Here is an 18659-nt window from a genome sequence, read left to right as displayed (position 1 = left end):
GTGTAAAATGTCACCAGAGATTAACATAAAGAAACATGGTTGTGTAAAATATGTGACACGTGCTCTGTGGCTCTCCCACAGTGCCCTTGAATCTGAGTCTTTGGCATAATGGGTCTAGGACCCAAGAAATGTTTTGGATTCGGCATCTTTTAAAAAAAGGTTCGCGGTCTGTGATTCAGAGCGCACCTCTCCTGTGAGCGCCTCCTGTGGGCCAGGTGTGAACCTGCACACATTCTCAGCTCGCAGGGCCCATTGGCTGTTGCCTCAGCAGGTGGGTTTTCAGTGGCTCAGCCCTCTGGCTAGGTTGCACAAGGGGTACGGCTACACTTGAGATGGGGCCCTACTGAGTTCACAGACATGCAGAACGCACACAAACTGTGAAATCTGGTCTCTTCCCACCAGGAAGTCTTGTCTTTTATGTACTTTTACCTTATCTATACAGGTTCCACCAGGGAGACCAGTGTTTCTCAAATTGGGGGCCCTAACCTGAAAGAGTTGTGTGCAGATCACATTGGGGGGGTTGTAGTATTTCCATCGTGCTCTGCCTTCAGAAATCCCCAGCCAGAGAATAGCAGCTGCTGACTGAGGTCCCAGCTCTGCAGGGAAGAAGGGAGGGGGCAGTACCGTACCATGCCATCCTTATTTCTGTGCTACTGCTAGCAGCCGCTTTGTCGCAGAGCTGGGCTCCTACCACCAGTGCAGGAGTAAGGGTAGCAGTACCGCAACCCCTCCCCCAAAGTAGCCTTTCAACCCCCTCCACGACTCTTTTTGGGTCAGAACTCCTACAGTGACGACACTGAAACTTCCAATTGAAATAGCTGGAATGGCGAATTTTACAGTTTTTAAAAACGTGTGACATGAACTTGACCAAAATGGACCATGAATTTGTTAGGCCCCTAATTACAGAGTTTATAGTGCTGTGCTGCTGTAAGCTCCCTAATGTAGCTGCTCTAAGCCAACAGGAGAGAGTGAGCTCTTCCATCTTAATTACTTCAGCTTCCGCGAGTGGCAGTAGCCGTATCATGGGAGGCGCTGTCCACGCCAGCGCTTACGAAGGCATAGCTTGTGTATCTGCAGCCCTGCCGCTAGGCTCAGTTCTTCGAGGCTGGCTTTAAGTCTGTCCCTGCCTGTTATGAAACTCTGCCCCCAGGAAGAAAACCTTGGAGACTTTGTCATCAGCAGTTCTCTGGCATCCCAGCTCCCCAGCCAGGTTACTCCTTAACATCAGTCCCCTTCCAGGGGTAACAAAGTTGAAAGAATGCTTCACCCTCTTCAGGGTCTTTAGCCCCATCTCTGAGCCTTTTAAACTCCCAGACTCTTTCTTGGGCTTTTAATGCAGGGTCTTGTCTCTTCCTTGGGGCTTAAACTATTTCTCCTGTGACTTGGGGGAAGGGACCCGGGACTACTCCAGGTCCCAACACAGCGACTGGATAGATAACAGCCACATACTGTTTCTTCTACGTGGTTGCTGCTGCTATTCCTGGGCTGTTCCCCTCTCGGTCCCATCTCCTTCACCTGTTACCTTCGGTTATAGTCCTTGGGTTCTACTTATCTTGCTCCCTGTTCCCCAGGACTCCTTGCCTGGAGAGTCTCTGTCTTATCCCTTCCAGTCCCATCCAACAACTGACTTACTTAGGTAGCCTTGCTGCTCTTTTTAAGGGAGCCTGCTAAGGTCTTCTTGTTTGCTTCCCTGAAACCTTCCTCAGCAGGCCCAGAGAACATAACTTTACTGTGCCTTGTCTGGGGTAGGACTGCCAGGCATCCAGCTTGTCTACCCCAACATAAAGTCATATTGCTTGGGAATGACTGTTAGGAAGTTTAATCAGTTTTAGTTTTTTTAATTCACATATTAAATGTTTGTTTTGTTGTACAACACATAGAATGTTAGACTATTCAGGCACCATGAAAATTAAGATGATGCGGATCTGTTTTGTAGATTCAGTCACTTGATCCAATTTCACCAAGCCTGCCCTGGCTTTCCCTTTCCAATATGTTCTTATTTCGTGGCACTGTATTGTAACTGAGGCTAGACATTTGTAGGGTCTCTACTTGGGTATCTGTGTGGGGTTATGATTTCTGTCTTGGGCACTAACAGAGAGAGGCTGGTTCCCAAAAAGTTGTTGGAATCTCTACTGGCTTCCCTACAGGGAAAACCCATTTCTTTCGGCTGGGATTTGAACCTTTAATAAGGTTTGAACCAGACTGAATAAGGACTTTCCCTCTGGTTAAGATGGCTGGCCTCAAAGAAACCTTCTGCAAGCAGAGCACAAGTGTTATAGTGGAGCAGGGAGTCTTCCAATGCAGAGCCTAGTTAAGTCAGCACTGGGAAGAAACTGAGGTTCACTGATTTTTTTTTTAAGGCCAGAGGGAACAGCTCCAGTCTGATCCCCCGTATAACGCAGGCTACAAGATGTTATCCAGTTCAACATCAAGCCCAGTAACTTATGGTTGAACTAGAACATCTTTTAGAAATAACGAGTAGTCTTGTGGCATCTTAGAACTAACAAAAATATATAGAATCATGAGCTTTTGTGGGCAAAACCCACTTCCTCAGATGAGCTGGAGTGGAATGAAAGGAAACCAAAATAATATATAACAGGAAAAAAAGTACCTGTCAATTGTAGGTCTGATGCTAATGAGGCTAATTAAATGGGCTGGAAGTGTCCCATTCTTAGCTTTTGATGTAAAATGCAGATGTTAAAGGCAGGGGAGACTGGCTTTATATAATGTGATATCCACTTAATGTGATAAAGCCAGTCTCCCCGGCCTTTAACATCTGCATGTTTACACCAAAAGCTAAGAATGGGACACTTCCAGCCCATTTAATTAGCTTCATTAGCACCAGTCCTATGATTGACAGGATTTTTTCTTGTTACATATTATTTTGGTTTCTGTTGTTTCAACTCCAGCTCATCTGATGAAGTGGGTTTTGCCCGTGAAAGCTCATGATACTATATATTTTTGTTAGTCTCTAAGGTGCCAGAGAACAGCTCATTGTTTCAAGTTACAGACTAGCACGGCTACCTCTCTGAGATCTTTTAGAAAGACATCTAGTGGTGATTCAAAGTCTTCAGGTGATGGAAGGTTGTTCCTCAACAAGTCCTCCCTATACAATTTTTCACTTTTGTGAAGTTACAAAGCTGTCCTTAGACATCAGAAATGCCATTAGCTTAAAAGCTGATTTGTATTACTGCTCTACCCAGTGAGGCACAGTTTTCTATGGTACTTTGTTAAATATGTGATATTTGATACTCTTTTAGGTGTCTAAAACAGCACCGACTGGAGAATATCTGACTACAGGAAGCTTCATGATAAGAGGTGAGAACTTAGAGACCCATCAATTTGTAAATCACAATTGTCTGAAAACTCTGTACCTACTACAGTGACAAGAGTCACTGCAAACAGCTGGCAAAAATGTTTATATATTTAAACCACCTTATGTTTTCCTTTTTCCCCCCCAGGGAAAAAAAACTTTCTTCCACCTTCATATCTTATGATGGGGTTTAGCTTCTTATTTAAGGTACTGTCCCATTCGTTGGTTACATTTGTCTCCTTTTTTCTTACATAAACATAAAACTGCAATCTTTCACAACAACCCTCCGTTCCCGTTAGCATGTTTCCTTTCCAGTAGATCAGTGCCCTCTGTTTGCTCTGAAGGAGGAGAAACCTTTTAATCTAGTTTAATCTAGGGTGGGCATGCAACTCAAACAGCAAACTGAAGAAACAAACTGGGATACAATGGGCCAAGCTTTTCAAAGAAGCTGCCATCTTTAAATATTTCCCCTGCCCTCTCCTCCTCTTCCCCCGCCCCCTGCCAGAGAGGGGTTCCTGGTTTGAACCTTTTAAAATTATTTACAACAAACTAACCCTGTGAGCACAGCGCCTCCAGATATTTTTTTCAATAACAATTGCTTAAAGTTTTAGCAGGAGTTTGTGAAGCTCCCGCTTTGGTGTGCAGGCTGCAGAGCTCCCACTAGCCATCATCTTCTAGAGACATGCTTTCAAAATTAGCTTTTGAGAATTGACACTTCTCCCCCCTTTCCTCTCCACTGGTAAAGAAGCTAAAAAACGGAGGAGATTTAATAAAGAAAAGAAGACTAAGTAGGCAAGTCAGTTATTGCATGTAAAGGGTTGTAAAGGTCTGATATTAATCACCAAGGAAGTCAGTTTCAGCAAATGTGTACATGAGATCAAGGGACATGAAGAGGAATGAGGATTGAGATTGGCCTGCGGGGAAAAAAACAGGAAATCAATGTCAAGACAAAGGATGCTAAGGGCTTATCTTCACTGCTTCGATGCTGCGGCGATTGATCTTCCCGCATTCAATTTAGCAGGTCTAGAAAAGACCCGCTAAATCGAATGCTGAGGGTGCCCCCGTCGCCCACAGTACTCCTTGCAGTTATGAGGAATAAGGGAAATCGATGGGAGCATTTCTCCGGTCGACCTCCTGTTGTGGGGCTGCCCCAGAAAATCGATGTAAGGTACGTTGACTCCAGCTACGCAATTGTCATAACTGGAATTGTGTATTTTACATCGATTTTCTCCGCCAGTGTAGACCTGGCTTAAGAGCTTGCATTAATACAGTAGCTTTCAATCTCTTGGCCTGATCCAGTTCTCATTGAAATCAATGAGATGCTTTCAGTTGACTATGACAGTAGCTGACTGGAGCCCATGATGAATGTTGTTGGGCTCCTAAGAATCAGCAGACGGATTTGAAGTTCCAGGTGTTGATTCGCTGTAGTTTCTCATTGGGTTCAGTATAAGTCAGTTTCCTTTGAAACCCTTTTGCTCAATAAAAAGGAGCCGCTTCTCTCATTTAGGTGGAAGAATCTTGTGTGTGGAGACACCGAGACGAGCGAAAGGTCAAAATGCAGGAAGAAGACATGGAGTCTGTGACCAGCAGTACCAATGAACTGGTGTCAGAAGAAGTGGAGCTACTAGGTATTATGCAGCATCTAATACATGTTTCTGCGGGCCCACCGGGAACTCTTACGAATACACTGTGATGTGCATTCAGCTCCCTGCACACAGTAATAATTCAGTCTAGTGTTTTTTACATTGAAAAGTCTTTTCCCCTCACTCATTTATAAGAAGCCCCGGAAGGAGAGGATAGCAGCACCGATGACGAGAAGACACTGCCTGAAGAGATGGCAGATGGCGCTGAAATCAGGCCTGACGCTTACCTCGAGGAGGACGCTGCTCACCTAGCCAAAGACGGAATAAACAAGCCGCCAGCAGAAGAGGAAAGCTCTGAGGATGACGATGTGGAATCTGAAGAAGAGGCTGAAGATCAGGAGCTGACGAGTGACATGAAGGAGGAGGAGATAAATTATCCCGACACTGCAATCGACCTGTCACATCTTCAGCCACACAGGTAACAAAAAGAACCGCTGCGTCTTCCAGCCGCAGGGCCCGCTCTAAGAACGTTGGTGTCTTAGCGATGTTGGTGATGAGGGATTGCAATGAGCACTGAGTGTTCAAAGGTGCAGGCTGCCCGAATAACGAGTAAAACGGCTGGATCCCTGGTCGGCAGTGCGGCCCCACCTCTCCTGGATGGTCTTGACACAGTTATGCAGGTCTTCATTTGGGGTTATCCTAGCCCCCCTCCTCCTGACTCTAGCAGCCACTTCAGCCTCTGGCCGGGCCGTGTGTGGCATTGTGACCATAGCCAATGCTGTTACAGAGTAATAGAAACGTCAGTCCAGCCCCTTCCCCGAGGCCCAAGTAAACCTTGACCATTCTGGCAGGCACTTGCCCAGCTGGTTCTTAAAAATCTCAACGATGGGGATTCCCTGAGCTCCCTTGGGAGCCTGTCCCAGAGCTTAACCACCCTTAGAAAGTTGTTCTGACTATTGAATCTACATCTCCCTTGCTGCAGATCCTGTTACCGTCTCTCCTGCCTTCAGTGAACACGGAGAGCAACTGGCCACAGCCCTTAACATACGTGGAGAAGCATCAGGCCCCTCCTCGGGCATCTTTTCTCCAGACTAAACCTGCCCAGTTTTTTTAACTCGTAGGTCACGTTTCCTAAACCTTTTACTGCTTTGGTTGCTCTCTAGAGCCTCTCCAGTTTGTTCACATCTCCCCTCCAGTGCGGTGTCCAGAACTGGACGTGAAGTGGGACAGTCATCGCCTGTGGTTCAGGTGTAACGCTGCTCTTAATTCTGTGCTGCACTTACCTTGCTTGGATTTCAGCTTATTGAATTCAGCCCCGGTCTTCAATTTGCTGAGGTCATTTTGAATTCCGGGCTTGTTCTCCAAAGTGCTTGCAACGCCTCCTATCTGCAGTGCCATGAGCGTTCTCGCCAGGGGTGTTAGTTGTCGTTTAAAATATGTAACTGGTTAAATGTTAGCCTGAACCACTTCGCCTTGGGGCAGCCCCCGCCTGCGGTGGGGCTGGCCTGGCTGGGCTGGAGTGCCCCTGCCCATGGCGCAGCATGATGGGCCTGGCCAGGCTGGGCCACTGGTTAACCAGTTACCCAGAAGCGTCACCCGATAAGAGGGATGCTTAGCAGGTAACTGGTTAACCACTCAACACTTTACATCCCTAATACTCCCTCTTCGTTACTCAGGTCGTTAACGAAGATAGTGAATGGGATCGCCCCCAGGACTGACCCCGTCAGGACCTCACTAGATACACCCTCCCATTCTGACAGTGACCCCTTGGTCATCGCTCTCAGAGTGTGTCTTTCAACTAGTCCTGCCCCCCTTACACTAACTCAGATAGCCCACCGGTCCCTAGGGTGCGTCTGAGAGCGCCGCACAGGACACTCGCAAACAGCCGGGTGTGTTGGCTGCGAGGGGCGTGTCGAGCACACAGAAATGTACAGATTTTCCTTTTCGGGGCTGCCTGCCGCCTTCTGCTCGGTGTTGTCCCCCGGCCTAGGGAACGGGAAACCTCAGGCCGTTCTGTTCTTGTTCGATGGGAGTGACTGAAAATGTCTCCTGAGAGGAGCTGGTGATCGCCCGTTAGTGGCAGTGGCTAATCTTTCTGCCGCCCACCCTGCTGTCCTCAGACAGGCACTGCTTAGCAGCGCCGGGCAAGACACGAATGGGCATGAGTCAGCTGCTCCTGCCCTTGACCAGTGGTCGCCAGCCCGCCGATCGCGATCACCTGGTAAGACCTGAAGCCTCTGCCAGGTGATTGGGGCCCTTGGACTGTCTCTGCCTGCCTGGCCCCACGCTGCCTCCAGCTGGCTGAGTGCAGGTGTCTCTGCAGCCCCAGGGAAGCATGGGGGTGAGGAAGCTCTGTGCTGCCCACACTCCTAGCATTGTCCAGGTAGCTCTCATTGGTCAGGATCCGGCCAATGGGGTGTCACTTGTGGGCATGGGCAGCAGTGCAGCAAGGAAGACCCTCCCTCCACCCCCAGACCGTACTCAGAGACATGCTTGTGCTCAGCCAGCCAGCCGTTTCTAGGAGTGGCATGGGGCCAGACAGGCAGAGACAGATTTGCCTGAGCTCCGCTGCACTGCCAGTCGGGAGCCGGCCACAGCCTGCACCCTGACACCTTGTACCAGCCTGAGCCTGCACCCAGTCATGTCCACCGCCTGCACCCCCCTGCACCCAGCACCCTGTTCCATCCTGGAGCCCTCTCCTGCACCCTGACTGTTGGGGTGCAGGAGTGAGCAGTGCAAACACTGGGAGGGAGTTTGGCTGCAGGAGGGGGCTCCAGGCTGGGGCAAACTGCCTCCCAGAGATTGCACCTCAATCCCCTGCTCCTGCCACGTGGAAGTTCGGAAGCAAGTAGTGGAATGGGTGGGGCTTTGGGGGAGGGGAGAGGCCTCATGTAAGGGGTAGGGTAGAGGCTGAGCTGCCCTTAAATTCAAAAAGTGATCCTGGGAGTAAAAAGAGTAGAGAAGACTAATCTAGACTTCATTAGTCTGCAGAAGAGAAGAGCGAGGGGGGATTTGAGAGCAGCCTTCAACTTCCTGAAGGGGGGTTCCAAGGAGGATGGAGAGAGGCTGTTCTCAGTAGTGACAGATGGCAGAACAAGGAGCAATGGTCTCAAGTTGCAGTGGGGGAGGTCTAGGTTGGATATTAGGAAAAACGATTTCCCTAGGAGGGTGGGGAAGCACTGGGATGGGTTCTCTAGGGCAGGGGTGGAATCTCCATCCCTGGAGGTGTTTAAGTCCCACCTTAGCAAAGCTCTGCCTGGGATGATTGAGTTGGGTTGGTCCTGCCTTGGGCTGGGGGCTGGACTCGACTCCTGAGGTCTCTTCCAGCCCTAGGACTCTATGGCTCTAGACATAGGGGCACTTAGAGGAGAGGGGGGAAGGCTGCTGCACATCTTCGTCAGACATCAGCTTCCAGCTTCCAGTGTATTCAGTCTGGATCGAATAGGCACCACAGCTGTAAAAGGAATGTTTCGTGTGCGGAGGGTGTTTATGTCTGTGCGTGCTACGGGCTTGCCCGGGGAAGGTCACTGAGAGCTTGATTCACATTCTCTGGCACTTCCGTCATTGTTCGAAGCTGAGGCTTTCAGTCGCCCTCAGTCTCGTTAGGCCCTTGGAAACACAAACGGAAGAGATCTGGAGTCAATGCTGGATGAGATGTCTGGTTACTAACCCAAGGGACTTGGTTACCCACAGTAGAGGGTGCAGTGTGCGGAAGCTGCACAGCTGCAGCATGGTCTGAGACCTAGTTGGAAAAGGAAGTGATCTTTCCTACACGTGCTGCCAGTTAGACCACTCTGAATGAGTTTGTCCAGTGGTGGCCGCTACTGCTACGTCAGGACTGTGTGATCAGACTGCTCTTTCCCTAACGCACCTTTCAATCTCTTCACAGGTCCCAGCAGAAAATGGTTGCAAAAGAGGAAGCGTCTCACCTGGTAAGCTCCCTGATGACACCTTCAAACAAATAGCACAGCACGTGATTTGCACGAGTGGAAATAACGAAATGTAACTTTGTTTCCTTTTATAGAGTGACAGTAAGTCACATGGCCGAAGACACTTGTCAGCCAAGGAGAGAAGGTAAGAGTCTTCTCCTCTTAGGGAAGGAAAGGTCTAAATATCCCCATGTATGAGAGCTGTCATTTCGTAACTCCTCCCCTGCCTTCTCTGAGTTTCTTGCTACGTGACGCTAGCACTATGGATAGAACAGCCACTGTGCATATGGATCTGACGGCGTGGGCTCCAGCCCACGGAACCTTAGGCCAAAGTAAACGTGTTCGTCCTTAAAATGCCGCAGGACTTGTCGTTGTTTTTGCGAACGCGAAGGAACCGCTTTGTATTCGATGGAAGAGTTTGATTTGAATGGGACGCCAGGTTACTTGAAGGGCCTGGTTCGGCATGGTAAGGGTCCGCACTGTGTAGATGAGTCTGGGAGGGCTCAGAATCTACTTCAGGTTTCTGTCCCACGAATGCCACCCCCCCGAGATGCAGTGGTGACGGTCCCGCACTTCTCTGTGTAAACAAGGCAAGAACTGAAGCCCCGCTCAGAGATGGAAGCCCAGCGGCCTCTCTTGCCCGCCGTAGAGGTGGAGTCAGAGGGGCACCAATTTCCTTTCTGGATGCAGTTGCTTGAAGAACTTCCCCATTTCCAGCTAGGTGGCTGCCTGACCCACGTTGACATCAGCTAATCTGACCATGTCTTCTAGGCGCCCTTCCTTTCCCTCGGGTCACGCTTGCCAGAGCCACAGCTTGAATCACGAACCTTTAGTCTTCAGCCACGTACTCACCCAGCAGAACCGCTTTGGTGTGTCAGCCTCTCTGTGCTTTTCATTCCTGTCTTTAACAATAAACATGACTCTGCTTCTGCTGGTGATCATGTCCATGTGTACTGATCGCACATTTGATACAGTAGGAGCTGTGGGCCGGGGTGCTGCAGTTCTCTTTGTTCTTAGCTTTTGTGCTGGTGAAAATGCTTTGGGGGTTTTCTACCTCCATCTTTTCCTCTTCCCCTTTCAAAGATCCAGAGAATCAGTCAAACATTCCAGGGGATCACCCCAAATGTTGCTTAACCGTGTCCTTCAGGGACAGGCATGATTATGATACACTGTATCCCCAGAGCAGAGCGGAGCTATATCTGCTGGAGAAATCACCACAAACATCAGGATCATAGACTGAGCAACAAACAACTCTTCTGGCTTTCTCCAGTGTTTCCTGTAAGTCTGATGTGAAGTTGGCTTGGAGAATTGCAGCTTGATTTCAGAAATGTTCTTTGGAGTGACTGATGCGTTCTGGACCTGAGTTTATGGGTGTTCCTGCATGTCTCAAGACTTTGATTATTTTTAGTGCCTCAGCTTTCTATAGTGACTCCTCTTTGATAAGGCTGTGACCTCTCCAAAGCACCAGATGAGATCTGCGTTGGGGGAGTTATTGCTTGATTCCCCACATGCAGCCATCTTTGTCCCAAGCGATTGTTGGAGATTCCAGGCTACCTGACCTTGTTGTGTAGAAGCAATAAATTATACTGAGAAGACATCAAGAAATATTAATCAGCCTCGTGTTTCCTTCTGTTGGATTGTTTGGGCTGAGAGTCCCATGTATCGGAACCAGGTCCTGCCACTCTATTCTGGCCTGGCTAATGATGGAGAAGTGACTTGATTCTACCGTGGCTGTATCAGAGGGGATAGGTACCACGTGATCATCCCGCAGTCCCTGTAAGAACTTGGTGGTGAAGGCTGCCATAGCCACTCAGGCTGGGCCTGGCACTCCTTTCCCTGAGACATGAGGACCCCTTGGAGAGCGTGTTTACCCATGTACAGTGCATGCAACTTGCTTTGGGAACAGCCTGTCCATGGGCCAATACTGGATTGAGCTGAAGCAGGCAGACGTGCTCGTGGAGTCTGGTCTAAAGCGAAGGGAGGCACATTCGGGTAACTGAATTGTGAGGTTGTGGAGAGAGCTGGACATTAGGTACCTGGATCTACTGTTGCTGGTGCTTATAGGTTTGCGTAGTTGTGCTAATCAGACCTTCAGGCAGAGAACCGGACCCAGTTCTGTAGTTAATCACAACTGTACCCTTTGGAGCAGAGAGTGGCTTACTGGTAAATGCTGGTTTCTGGAGAGAGTTGGGTCTCCCCTCAAACCTTCAAACCTTTTGTGGGTTTTTGGACATTACTTATTTTGATGGAAATGAAAGACAGTGGCAGAAGCAGCCGGGCTGCCCATGTTCCGTGGTCAGAGGAGGGGAAAGCCAAGAACTTTACGCTTGGGGAGCTTCTGCCTTGGCCTCCCATGGGAACACAGACCCAGGAGCCCTTGTGTGTATTTTCCGGGACTGGTCGTGGCAAATGAGCAATTTCTCATGTGATGTTGAATTATTTTGTAATTGGCTTCTATGTTTAAATTTTGAATTTTTTCTTATAGCTGTGACTGACTTTCCTGTGTTCTAGTTCTTAGTTAGTCTGCTATAGAGCTTGTAGAGATGTTCTCTTGTGGAGTCAGGTGCTGTGTTAACACAAGATTCTGTGGCATGAAATGCCAATGATCTTGGAAGGGGGCAGATCTCAATTATTATTTTTCTTAGAGAAATGAAGAAAAAGAAGCAGCAAAATGAGACCGAGGATTTAGAACCACCTGAAGGAAAAGAAATAGAGATGAGCGCACAGCTCCCATCTTCTCCTGTTTCAAACAAGAGCGTGTCAGCCCCTCAGCCCGTGAAACGAGGACAGAAGGTAGACGGGACAAAGCTGGAGAATTGACTAGACTTATCCAGTGAAAAGGCTCCTCTTTAAATATATGAAATGTCTTTATTTGCATTTGTCCATTATTCCAATTTGCATATTCAAACATCTACAGGCATCTGACAGATCTAGACTCAGTCGAATAGCTCTGTGTTTGAGAGCAATTGCGGATTGATCCGTATGCAGCCCTTTGTATTTCTGAGACTAGAAATGATGTTCTGTTGGGTTAATATAGTGCTTAATGACAAAGACTAGAGGGAGTCCACGTGCCAGTTGAGGGTTGAGCGCCACAGAGACATTGTGCAGAGATTCCGTTTTCTTATTTGCTGAACTATTAACCCCCCACTCTTCTTATTTGCAGAGCAAAATGAAAAAAATGAAAGAGAAATACAAGGACCAGGATGAAGAAGATCGAGAGCTCATAATGAAACTATTGGGTGTAAGCCAACATAACTCTGGCTTTTCCTTCCTATTGTTTGTTCTGTGCCTGAGTGCAGGTCTAAATCATTTTTGTGTGTGAAATCTAGTCTGCAGGGTCAAACAAAGAAGAAAAAGTTAAGAAAGGCAAAAAAGGAAAACTGAAAGAAGAATCAGTAAAGAAACAAGCCCAGAAACCGAAGCGTGGCCATCCGGTTGATGCAGGTCGTAAAGAAGAAACACCCCCAGGAGAAATACTAACGCAGGAGTTACAGGACATAGCCCTGGAAGATCAGCAGGAGGAGAAGGTAAATACTGCAGGACATTTCGTTACCCACATGTTGCAGCATCTTGCTGCTTAGGTGTTAACTCATTACTTGATTATAATAAAACTATTAAACTGAGTCTGTGTGGTGCTTGCAGAGCTGATCATTCTGCTGTATTTGTGTAGCTGCCACTTTTCTTAGAACCGTGTGGATTATGTCAGGAGTAATTAATAATCGCAAGAAATCAGGAAGGTGCTCCCTGGCCTTCCCTGGAGCGTAGATCTGCCAAAACAAAGCCTGAGAGGCTACAGTGTGTGGCTGCGAGCTGTGTGGAGGATAATGTCGTACTGTATCACTCATACAGTTCAAAACCAATAAAGGGCTTTCAAGATTGGCAGCTGAGTTTCAATATTTTCACTCCAATCTGTTTCCACTTTTGCACGTGCCAAGGAAGTTTGGGGATGGAGAGAAAAACCCTGTATAAAAGTGCAGCACCAAACATACTTCACTTAGCTCCCCCTTAAAATGGAGTTGCATGGACTTTGAGGAGACTGTACCTGCAGGTGACTTTCTGTGCACTGTGAATATGGAGAATTCTGATGTTCTACAAGTCTTAGTGTTTCCTTTTATTTACATGTGTGTTGTAGGAGGAACAGGATCAAGATCAGCAGGAAAATGAGGTAAATTTTATTCCCTTTGTGCTGCTAATAAAGTGCTAGACTAAAAATGCTTAATAGTCTCTCTGCTCAGTACTGCCAGTGGCTTGGACTCCAAGATCCTATGTGCTAACCCGGTTCGAGGCGTGTCAGTGAAACTTACAATTCCTAATTTGGTGGAGCTTGGGCATGTTACAAAGGTGACAAACTTGGCCTGCCAGAAGGGTAGTAGGCACTTGTGTAATGACAGCTGTGGTTTATTGATTGTGACTTTCGTACAGTCCCCATGAGTTCAGACTAATCATCATTGCATTATAACCTGGCATTTTCAATCACATTCGGGACCTGAACTGACAATCCAGGTATAATTGTACCTTTATCATAAGGGTTCAGATCTGTTAGTTTTTCTAGTAGAGAGCTGAATTGTGACCTTCCTAATCTCTCAGGGTACGTCTACGCAATGAGGAGTACCAGTTAATTCGAGATAAGGGTTTTTTTTCCTCAGAGTACCGCGTCTATACATGGCAAGTTAAATTGGGCTAGTCAGTTTCCAAAATGGCGACTGGGCTGTGACTATGTTAATCAAGCGTGGGATATTTAAACCCTGTGTTTCATTAGCAACTTCGATCGCCTTCATTTGCCTCCCTCGTTCGAACTAGGGGGCAAATGTAGACATATCCTCTGTTGTATTAGTGCATAGTATTAAAGCAATAAATACCCAAATTCCAATAAAACTTGGCTGAAATAATACGGATTTTACAAACCCATTAAGTTGTTTGCCCTTTGTCTTCACCTGTTTAACTCCATCAAGGCTTTAGAATAGTAGATGATCTCATAGGTATAATAGGCTGACACATTAAATAAAGTCTAACTGTGATGAAAATATTTCTTTAGACTAAAAGTTCCAATTTAATTACAAAATTGTTTACTGGACTCTTTAAAAAGGCATTTTACATTGAATGTACAAAGGATAGATTTGCTCAAAAGCTTTCAGTAGATGTATCTGACACTTAGGGTACGTCTGCACAGCAGGACTAAAGATGAAATAAACTATGCAATTTAAGCTATGCAACTGACGTAGGTCAAGTCAAAATAGCTTATTTTGGCTTTTGGCGCTATCTACACAGCAGGAAGTCCGAGAAAGAGCACTCTTCCTCCAACTTCCCTTACCCCTCACAAAATGAGGGTTATAGGAATCCGAGTAAGTAGCCCTCCCGCTTAACATTATTTTGACATTATGTCGAAATCACTGCTTGTAGTGTAGACGCGGACTGTGTTATCTAGGAATAACGTTAGTGCTGTGTAGATGTACCCTCAGAGAATTTGAAGAAATGGGTTTATCAAAGAGGAAGAATATGCATTTTCTTTCTGTACTAATGAGTCTTGAGTGTGCCAAAATATAAACCAAACTTGGAAAGCCCCCTTCTCATTTACAGGTAAAATACATTTAACCGTGTACCTTGAGACTACGTCTGCATTGCGCAAGAAGATATGCAAATGAGACGTGGTGAGTAATATTGTGGAGCCTCATTTGCATACCTAATGAGCCACCATTTTGTGCAAGGGGCTTTTGTGCAAGAGACGTTCTGCCGCTTTTTTTCAGGCAGAATGGCTCTTGCGCAAGAGGGGTTTGTTGTGCAAGAAGCAGCAGTGTAAACAAAGCCCCTTGTGCAAAATGGTGGCTCATTGGGTGTGCAAAATGGTGGCTCATTAGGTATGCAAATGAGATATGGTGATATTCATTGCCGTGGCTCATTTGCATATCTTTTTGCACAAGAATGCGCAATGTAAACGTAGCCTGAGATTTTTTTAAAATGAGGACTTCTCCCATAGCCCATCAATCCTGATAAATTGGCTATATTTCAGTAATAGTGACAGCAGATTATAGTATGACAGACACATGGGGATTATGACTTCTCTGCACACGGTCTGTGAATGAGATGGATCAAATTCAAACATCTCAATAGTGATAGGTGGGTTTATTTTTATTGCTTTAAATGTTGCTTGTTTGAATATTTTCTAGTTTCACAGCAGAGATTGTCTTTGTTATTCTAGGAAGGGGAGACACTGCTGAATTCTTTGACAGGCCAGCCTCACTTGGAAGATATACTCCTCTTTGCTATACCAATATGTGCGCCTTACACTACCATGGCAAACTACAAGTAAGTTGCAGCTATTTATCTGAAAAAGTAATGAACTAATTTGATACACTGGCAGCCCTTTGACTTAGTTACTTAATACCTGTGTAAACCGTGTCATCTTTTCTTTTGAAAGATACAAAGTGAAGCTCACTCCAGGCACGCAGAAGAAAGGAAAAGGTACTGGACACTGCATACTAGTCCTTTTCAATCCAACGGCTTTTTAAGATGACACATGCCATTTAAAATCTTCTCTCCTGTACTTTTTACAGCTGCCAAGACTGCTTTGCATAATTTCATGCATTCCAAGGAAGCTACTGCAAGAGAAAAAGATTTATTTCGCAGTGTAAAGGTAAAGAGCCATCCCCTCGCAATGTTCAAACTGCATTACTGCTCATGCCAAACTATCTCTCATCAACCCTGTATTTAGCTGTTACTTTGAGTACGTTTCCCAGATGTGAGAGGAGCTCTGGAAAGCTAGTCTCTCTCTCCAACGGAAGTTGGACCAGTAATAGATCTCTCACACAGACCTGTCTCTCCATAAAGGCATAGACAATCGACAGATTTTTTTAAGGCCAGAACAGAACATTAAATCATCAGTCCTACACCCTCGTCACATGCCAACAGGATTTCCTCAGTTACCTGCCCAGTAACTTGTATTTGACTAAGTTTACCTTCTGGAAAGGCATCCAGTCTTGATTTGAAGTCAGCAAGAGCGGGAGAATCCATCTCTTCCTTTCCAATAGTTAATCACTGTCAGAATTTTGTGCCGTTTTGAATTGGTCAGATTTGCAGCCATTGGTTCTTTTTCTGCCTTTCTCTGCGGCTACGTCTACACTGGCACCCTTTTCTGGAAATGCTTAAAACGGAACAGTTTTCTGTTATAAGTATTTTCGGAAAAAGCACGTCTACATTGGCAGTATGCTTTTCCGGAAAAGCACTTTTTCTGGAAAAGCGTCCGTGGTCAATGTAGACGCGCTTTTCCGGAAAAAAGCCCCAATCGGGGCTTTTTTGCAGAAAAGACTACTGTGCTGTCTACACTGGCCCTTTTCCGGAACAGTTTTTCCAGAAAAGGACTTTTGCCCGAACGGGAGCAGCATAGTTTTTCCGGAAAAACACTTACAATTTTACAGTAGATCGTCATTGCTTTTCCAGAAAAGCAAGCGGCCAGTGTAGACAGCTGGCAAGTTATTCCTGAAAAGTGGCTGCTTTTCCAGAATAAGTGGCCCAGTGTAGACACAGCCTGCTAGATTCAAGAACGCTTTAGGAGCTGGTATTTTCTGTGTCTGAAGGTATATACACCTGTAATCCAGGCACCTCTCAACCTTCTTTTTGATGATCTGCACAGATTGAGCATAGTCTCACTGTATGGCACTTGCTCCAGCCCATAGATAATTTTTAGGTGCTCCTCTAACCTGTCTTCAATATTTCCACATCCTTTTTAAAATGAGATCAGAACTGTACACGGTGTTCTCAGTATTATACCCATGCCCTTCCTGCTCATGCTGCCCGGGATTGCATTGTTCCTTTTCTGACAGACTCAGCAGCCTCCTATTCTGTGTGCACGGCCTGCACTATTTATGCTTACATGTGTGACCTCACTTTTCACTGTGTTAAATTTACCAACCCATCTAACTGCCCTGTCCTCTTCGTCTACCATTCTGCACATTTTCCGTGATTTTATTTACTGCTGGTTCACTTCTAAAAATGTTGAATAATCTGGCCTCCAACCAGTGGTGGTGAAACCTTATTAGAGATGCACCCATGTGATGACTCCCTATTGGCACCTGTTTGTATTGAATGCCTCTGAACAAACTAGATATGTTCAGATACAGCTGGAGTGGTGGGTCGGTGTAAGTATGTAAAAAAAAAAAAAAAAAAGTTCTGATGACCCATTGTATTCCATAGAATGGGTGGGAGGTGCAGTGTTAATGTTTTTTTTTAATAATTAAAAATGGGAAAGGAAAAGCTCTGTGCACACTGCATTTTCATCAGTCATTTACTGAAGGGTCACAGGTCCACTTACTTTGGAGACACAAGCAGAGACCTGCTGTAATATAAAGCGGTTATCACTGAATCAAACAGCATTACTACTTCACTGCTGGTATTCAGAGAGGACATGGGAGGCCTGGAAGGAGTGATTGTTGAACACTTCCACGTTGCCTGATTTGGATCCTTTATTTTGTTTTATAGGACACTGATTTATCAAGAAATATTCCTGGTAAAGTGAAAGTATCGGCACCTAATCTCCTGAACATGAAAAAGAAGTGAGTGTTGCTCATAGATCACAAATAAGTGTTTGAACTGTCAGTGCTGCTTCAGAAGAGGACAGTGACAAACCTACCATCTGGACCTTCCAATTTTGCTAGTAAAGTAAAACAGCTATAATTGGACAGATTTTAAGAGGCAAAGATGGACTGTTTGCTGCATCTGACCCTTGCCTGGGTCTTCTTGCATGGACGTTAAATTGCATGTGATTCATCTAATGTGCAAAAGTAAAGTACTACTGGCCTTAGGTGTGAAAGGCAAGACTGATTTTGTACTGATCCTCTTTCTAATGTTGTAAGGACTGGCACAACCCCAGTCCAATCTCTTATTTCAAATGTAATTTTTTCCTTTCCTAGATGTTTCTGTACAAATCCATGCTCTATCAAATGCTGTAGCAAACTTGGCTGCTTGTTGTTTCTACTTTCCTTTGGCAAAGGAAGGGATTTAACATCCTACCCTGTTTGGAACCTGTTTTCCAGTCAGGATATTGACTGTATTAATCTGCTCCCACTTATCATATTTTGTAAGCTATCATAAGAAAAGTCCTAGTTGTCAGCTGTAGTCACTTACTGGCATGGGAGCACCAGAAGTTGGTGACAATGCGGGATAGTATGCCTTGCCTATAGTGTGTAGATTTTGTATTTGGACTGACCTGTACTATACCTGTGAGCAAAGGCCACAGTGAAATAGATGAGCTGTTGCTTAAAAAACCCACCATGCTAAGAAAATGCACCAATGTTATTCACCTCCAAGGAGAGAATATAAATGTATTGACGAACAATAAGAATACTGCTAAAGTTACCTCCTCCCCCCCAACAACTGTTAGATGGCTTTAGCCTAGGGCTGGGTAATAGTTTTTTGATGGGAGGGGCTCTTCAAGAATTTGGTAAGTGCCACCCTCTAGATTAAGGGAGGAGGTTGGGGTGTGGTGGCTCTTTGCCAGGGTCCCTGCCTGCCACAGCTCTGTACGTGCTCTCAGTAGCTACAGTGGCCATCTTTACAGATCTGAACATTGAGCCCTGGGGCTGTCTCAGAGGCACCTGCTAGGAGTCAAACTGGCCAATGGAAGCTACGGGGGTCAAGGGCAGCATCAGAAGCCTGTCTCCCTTCTCTGGGCTTGCAGTGTTCAGAGGCAGAAAAGCCAGCTGGGGAGCCACGTCTGAGTGCTGAACAAGGGCAGGCAGGGAGCTGGCTGAGGGTCATATTTTGCCCAGCCTTGCTTCAGACTGTAGCATTAGCATATCCTGAACATGTTTACACAGTTTAGTATTATGAAACAGTAAGTGG

General features: G+C 46.1%; 2 protein-coding genes across 3 annotated transcripts in view; one reads left to right on the top strand and one right to left on the bottom strand.

Moving 5' to 3' along the window:
* The window catches only part of NEMF (nuclear export mediator factor), a 37107-nt gene extending 19332 nt beyond the window's left edge, over positions 1-17775 (top strand). Inside the window, exons 20-33 of one of the 2 annotated variants that reach the window (XM_075926147.1) lie at positions 3261-3318; positions 3462-3520; positions 4821-4941; positions 5095-5374; positions 8786-8828; positions 8921-8970; positions 11471-11618; positions 11989-12066; positions 12155-12352; positions 12958-12990; positions 15022-15128; positions 15241-15284; positions 15377-15456; positions 17298-17775. In XM_075926147.1, coding sequence (XP_075782262.1) covers positions 3261-3318; positions 3462-3520; positions 4821-4941; positions 5095-5374; positions 8786-8828; positions 8921-8970; positions 11471-11618; positions 11989-12066; positions 12155-12352; positions 12958-12990; positions 15022-15128; positions 15241-15284; positions 15377-15456; positions 17298-17375 — 1377 coding nt within the window. In that variant the 3' untranslated portion in view covers positions 17376-17775. Of the gene's footprint in view, positions 1-3260; positions 3319-3461; positions 3521-4820; positions 4942-5091; positions 5375-8785; positions 8829-8920; positions 8971-11470; positions 11619-11988; positions 12067-12154; positions 12353-12957; positions 12991-15021; positions 15129-15240; positions 15285-15376; positions 15457-17297 lie in introns of both variants that reach the window. The other variant, XM_075926146.1, reaches the window with a different exon arrangement.
* The window catches only part of ARF6 (ARF GTPase 6), a 202436-nt gene that overhangs the window by 70875 nt on the left and 112902 nt on the right, over positions 1-18659 (bottom strand). The window lies entirely within an intron of this gene.

This window comes from Pelodiscus sinensis, chromosome 4, assembly GCF_049634645.1.
Source record: "Pelodiscus sinensis isolate JC-2024 chromosome 4, ASM4963464v1, whole genome shotgun sequence".
NCBI lineage: Eukaryota > Metazoa > Chordata > Testudines > Trionychidae > Pelodiscus > Pelodiscus sinensis.
Note: the sequence above shows the minus strand (reverse complement) of the source record. Positions and strands in the feature narration are given on the sequence as shown.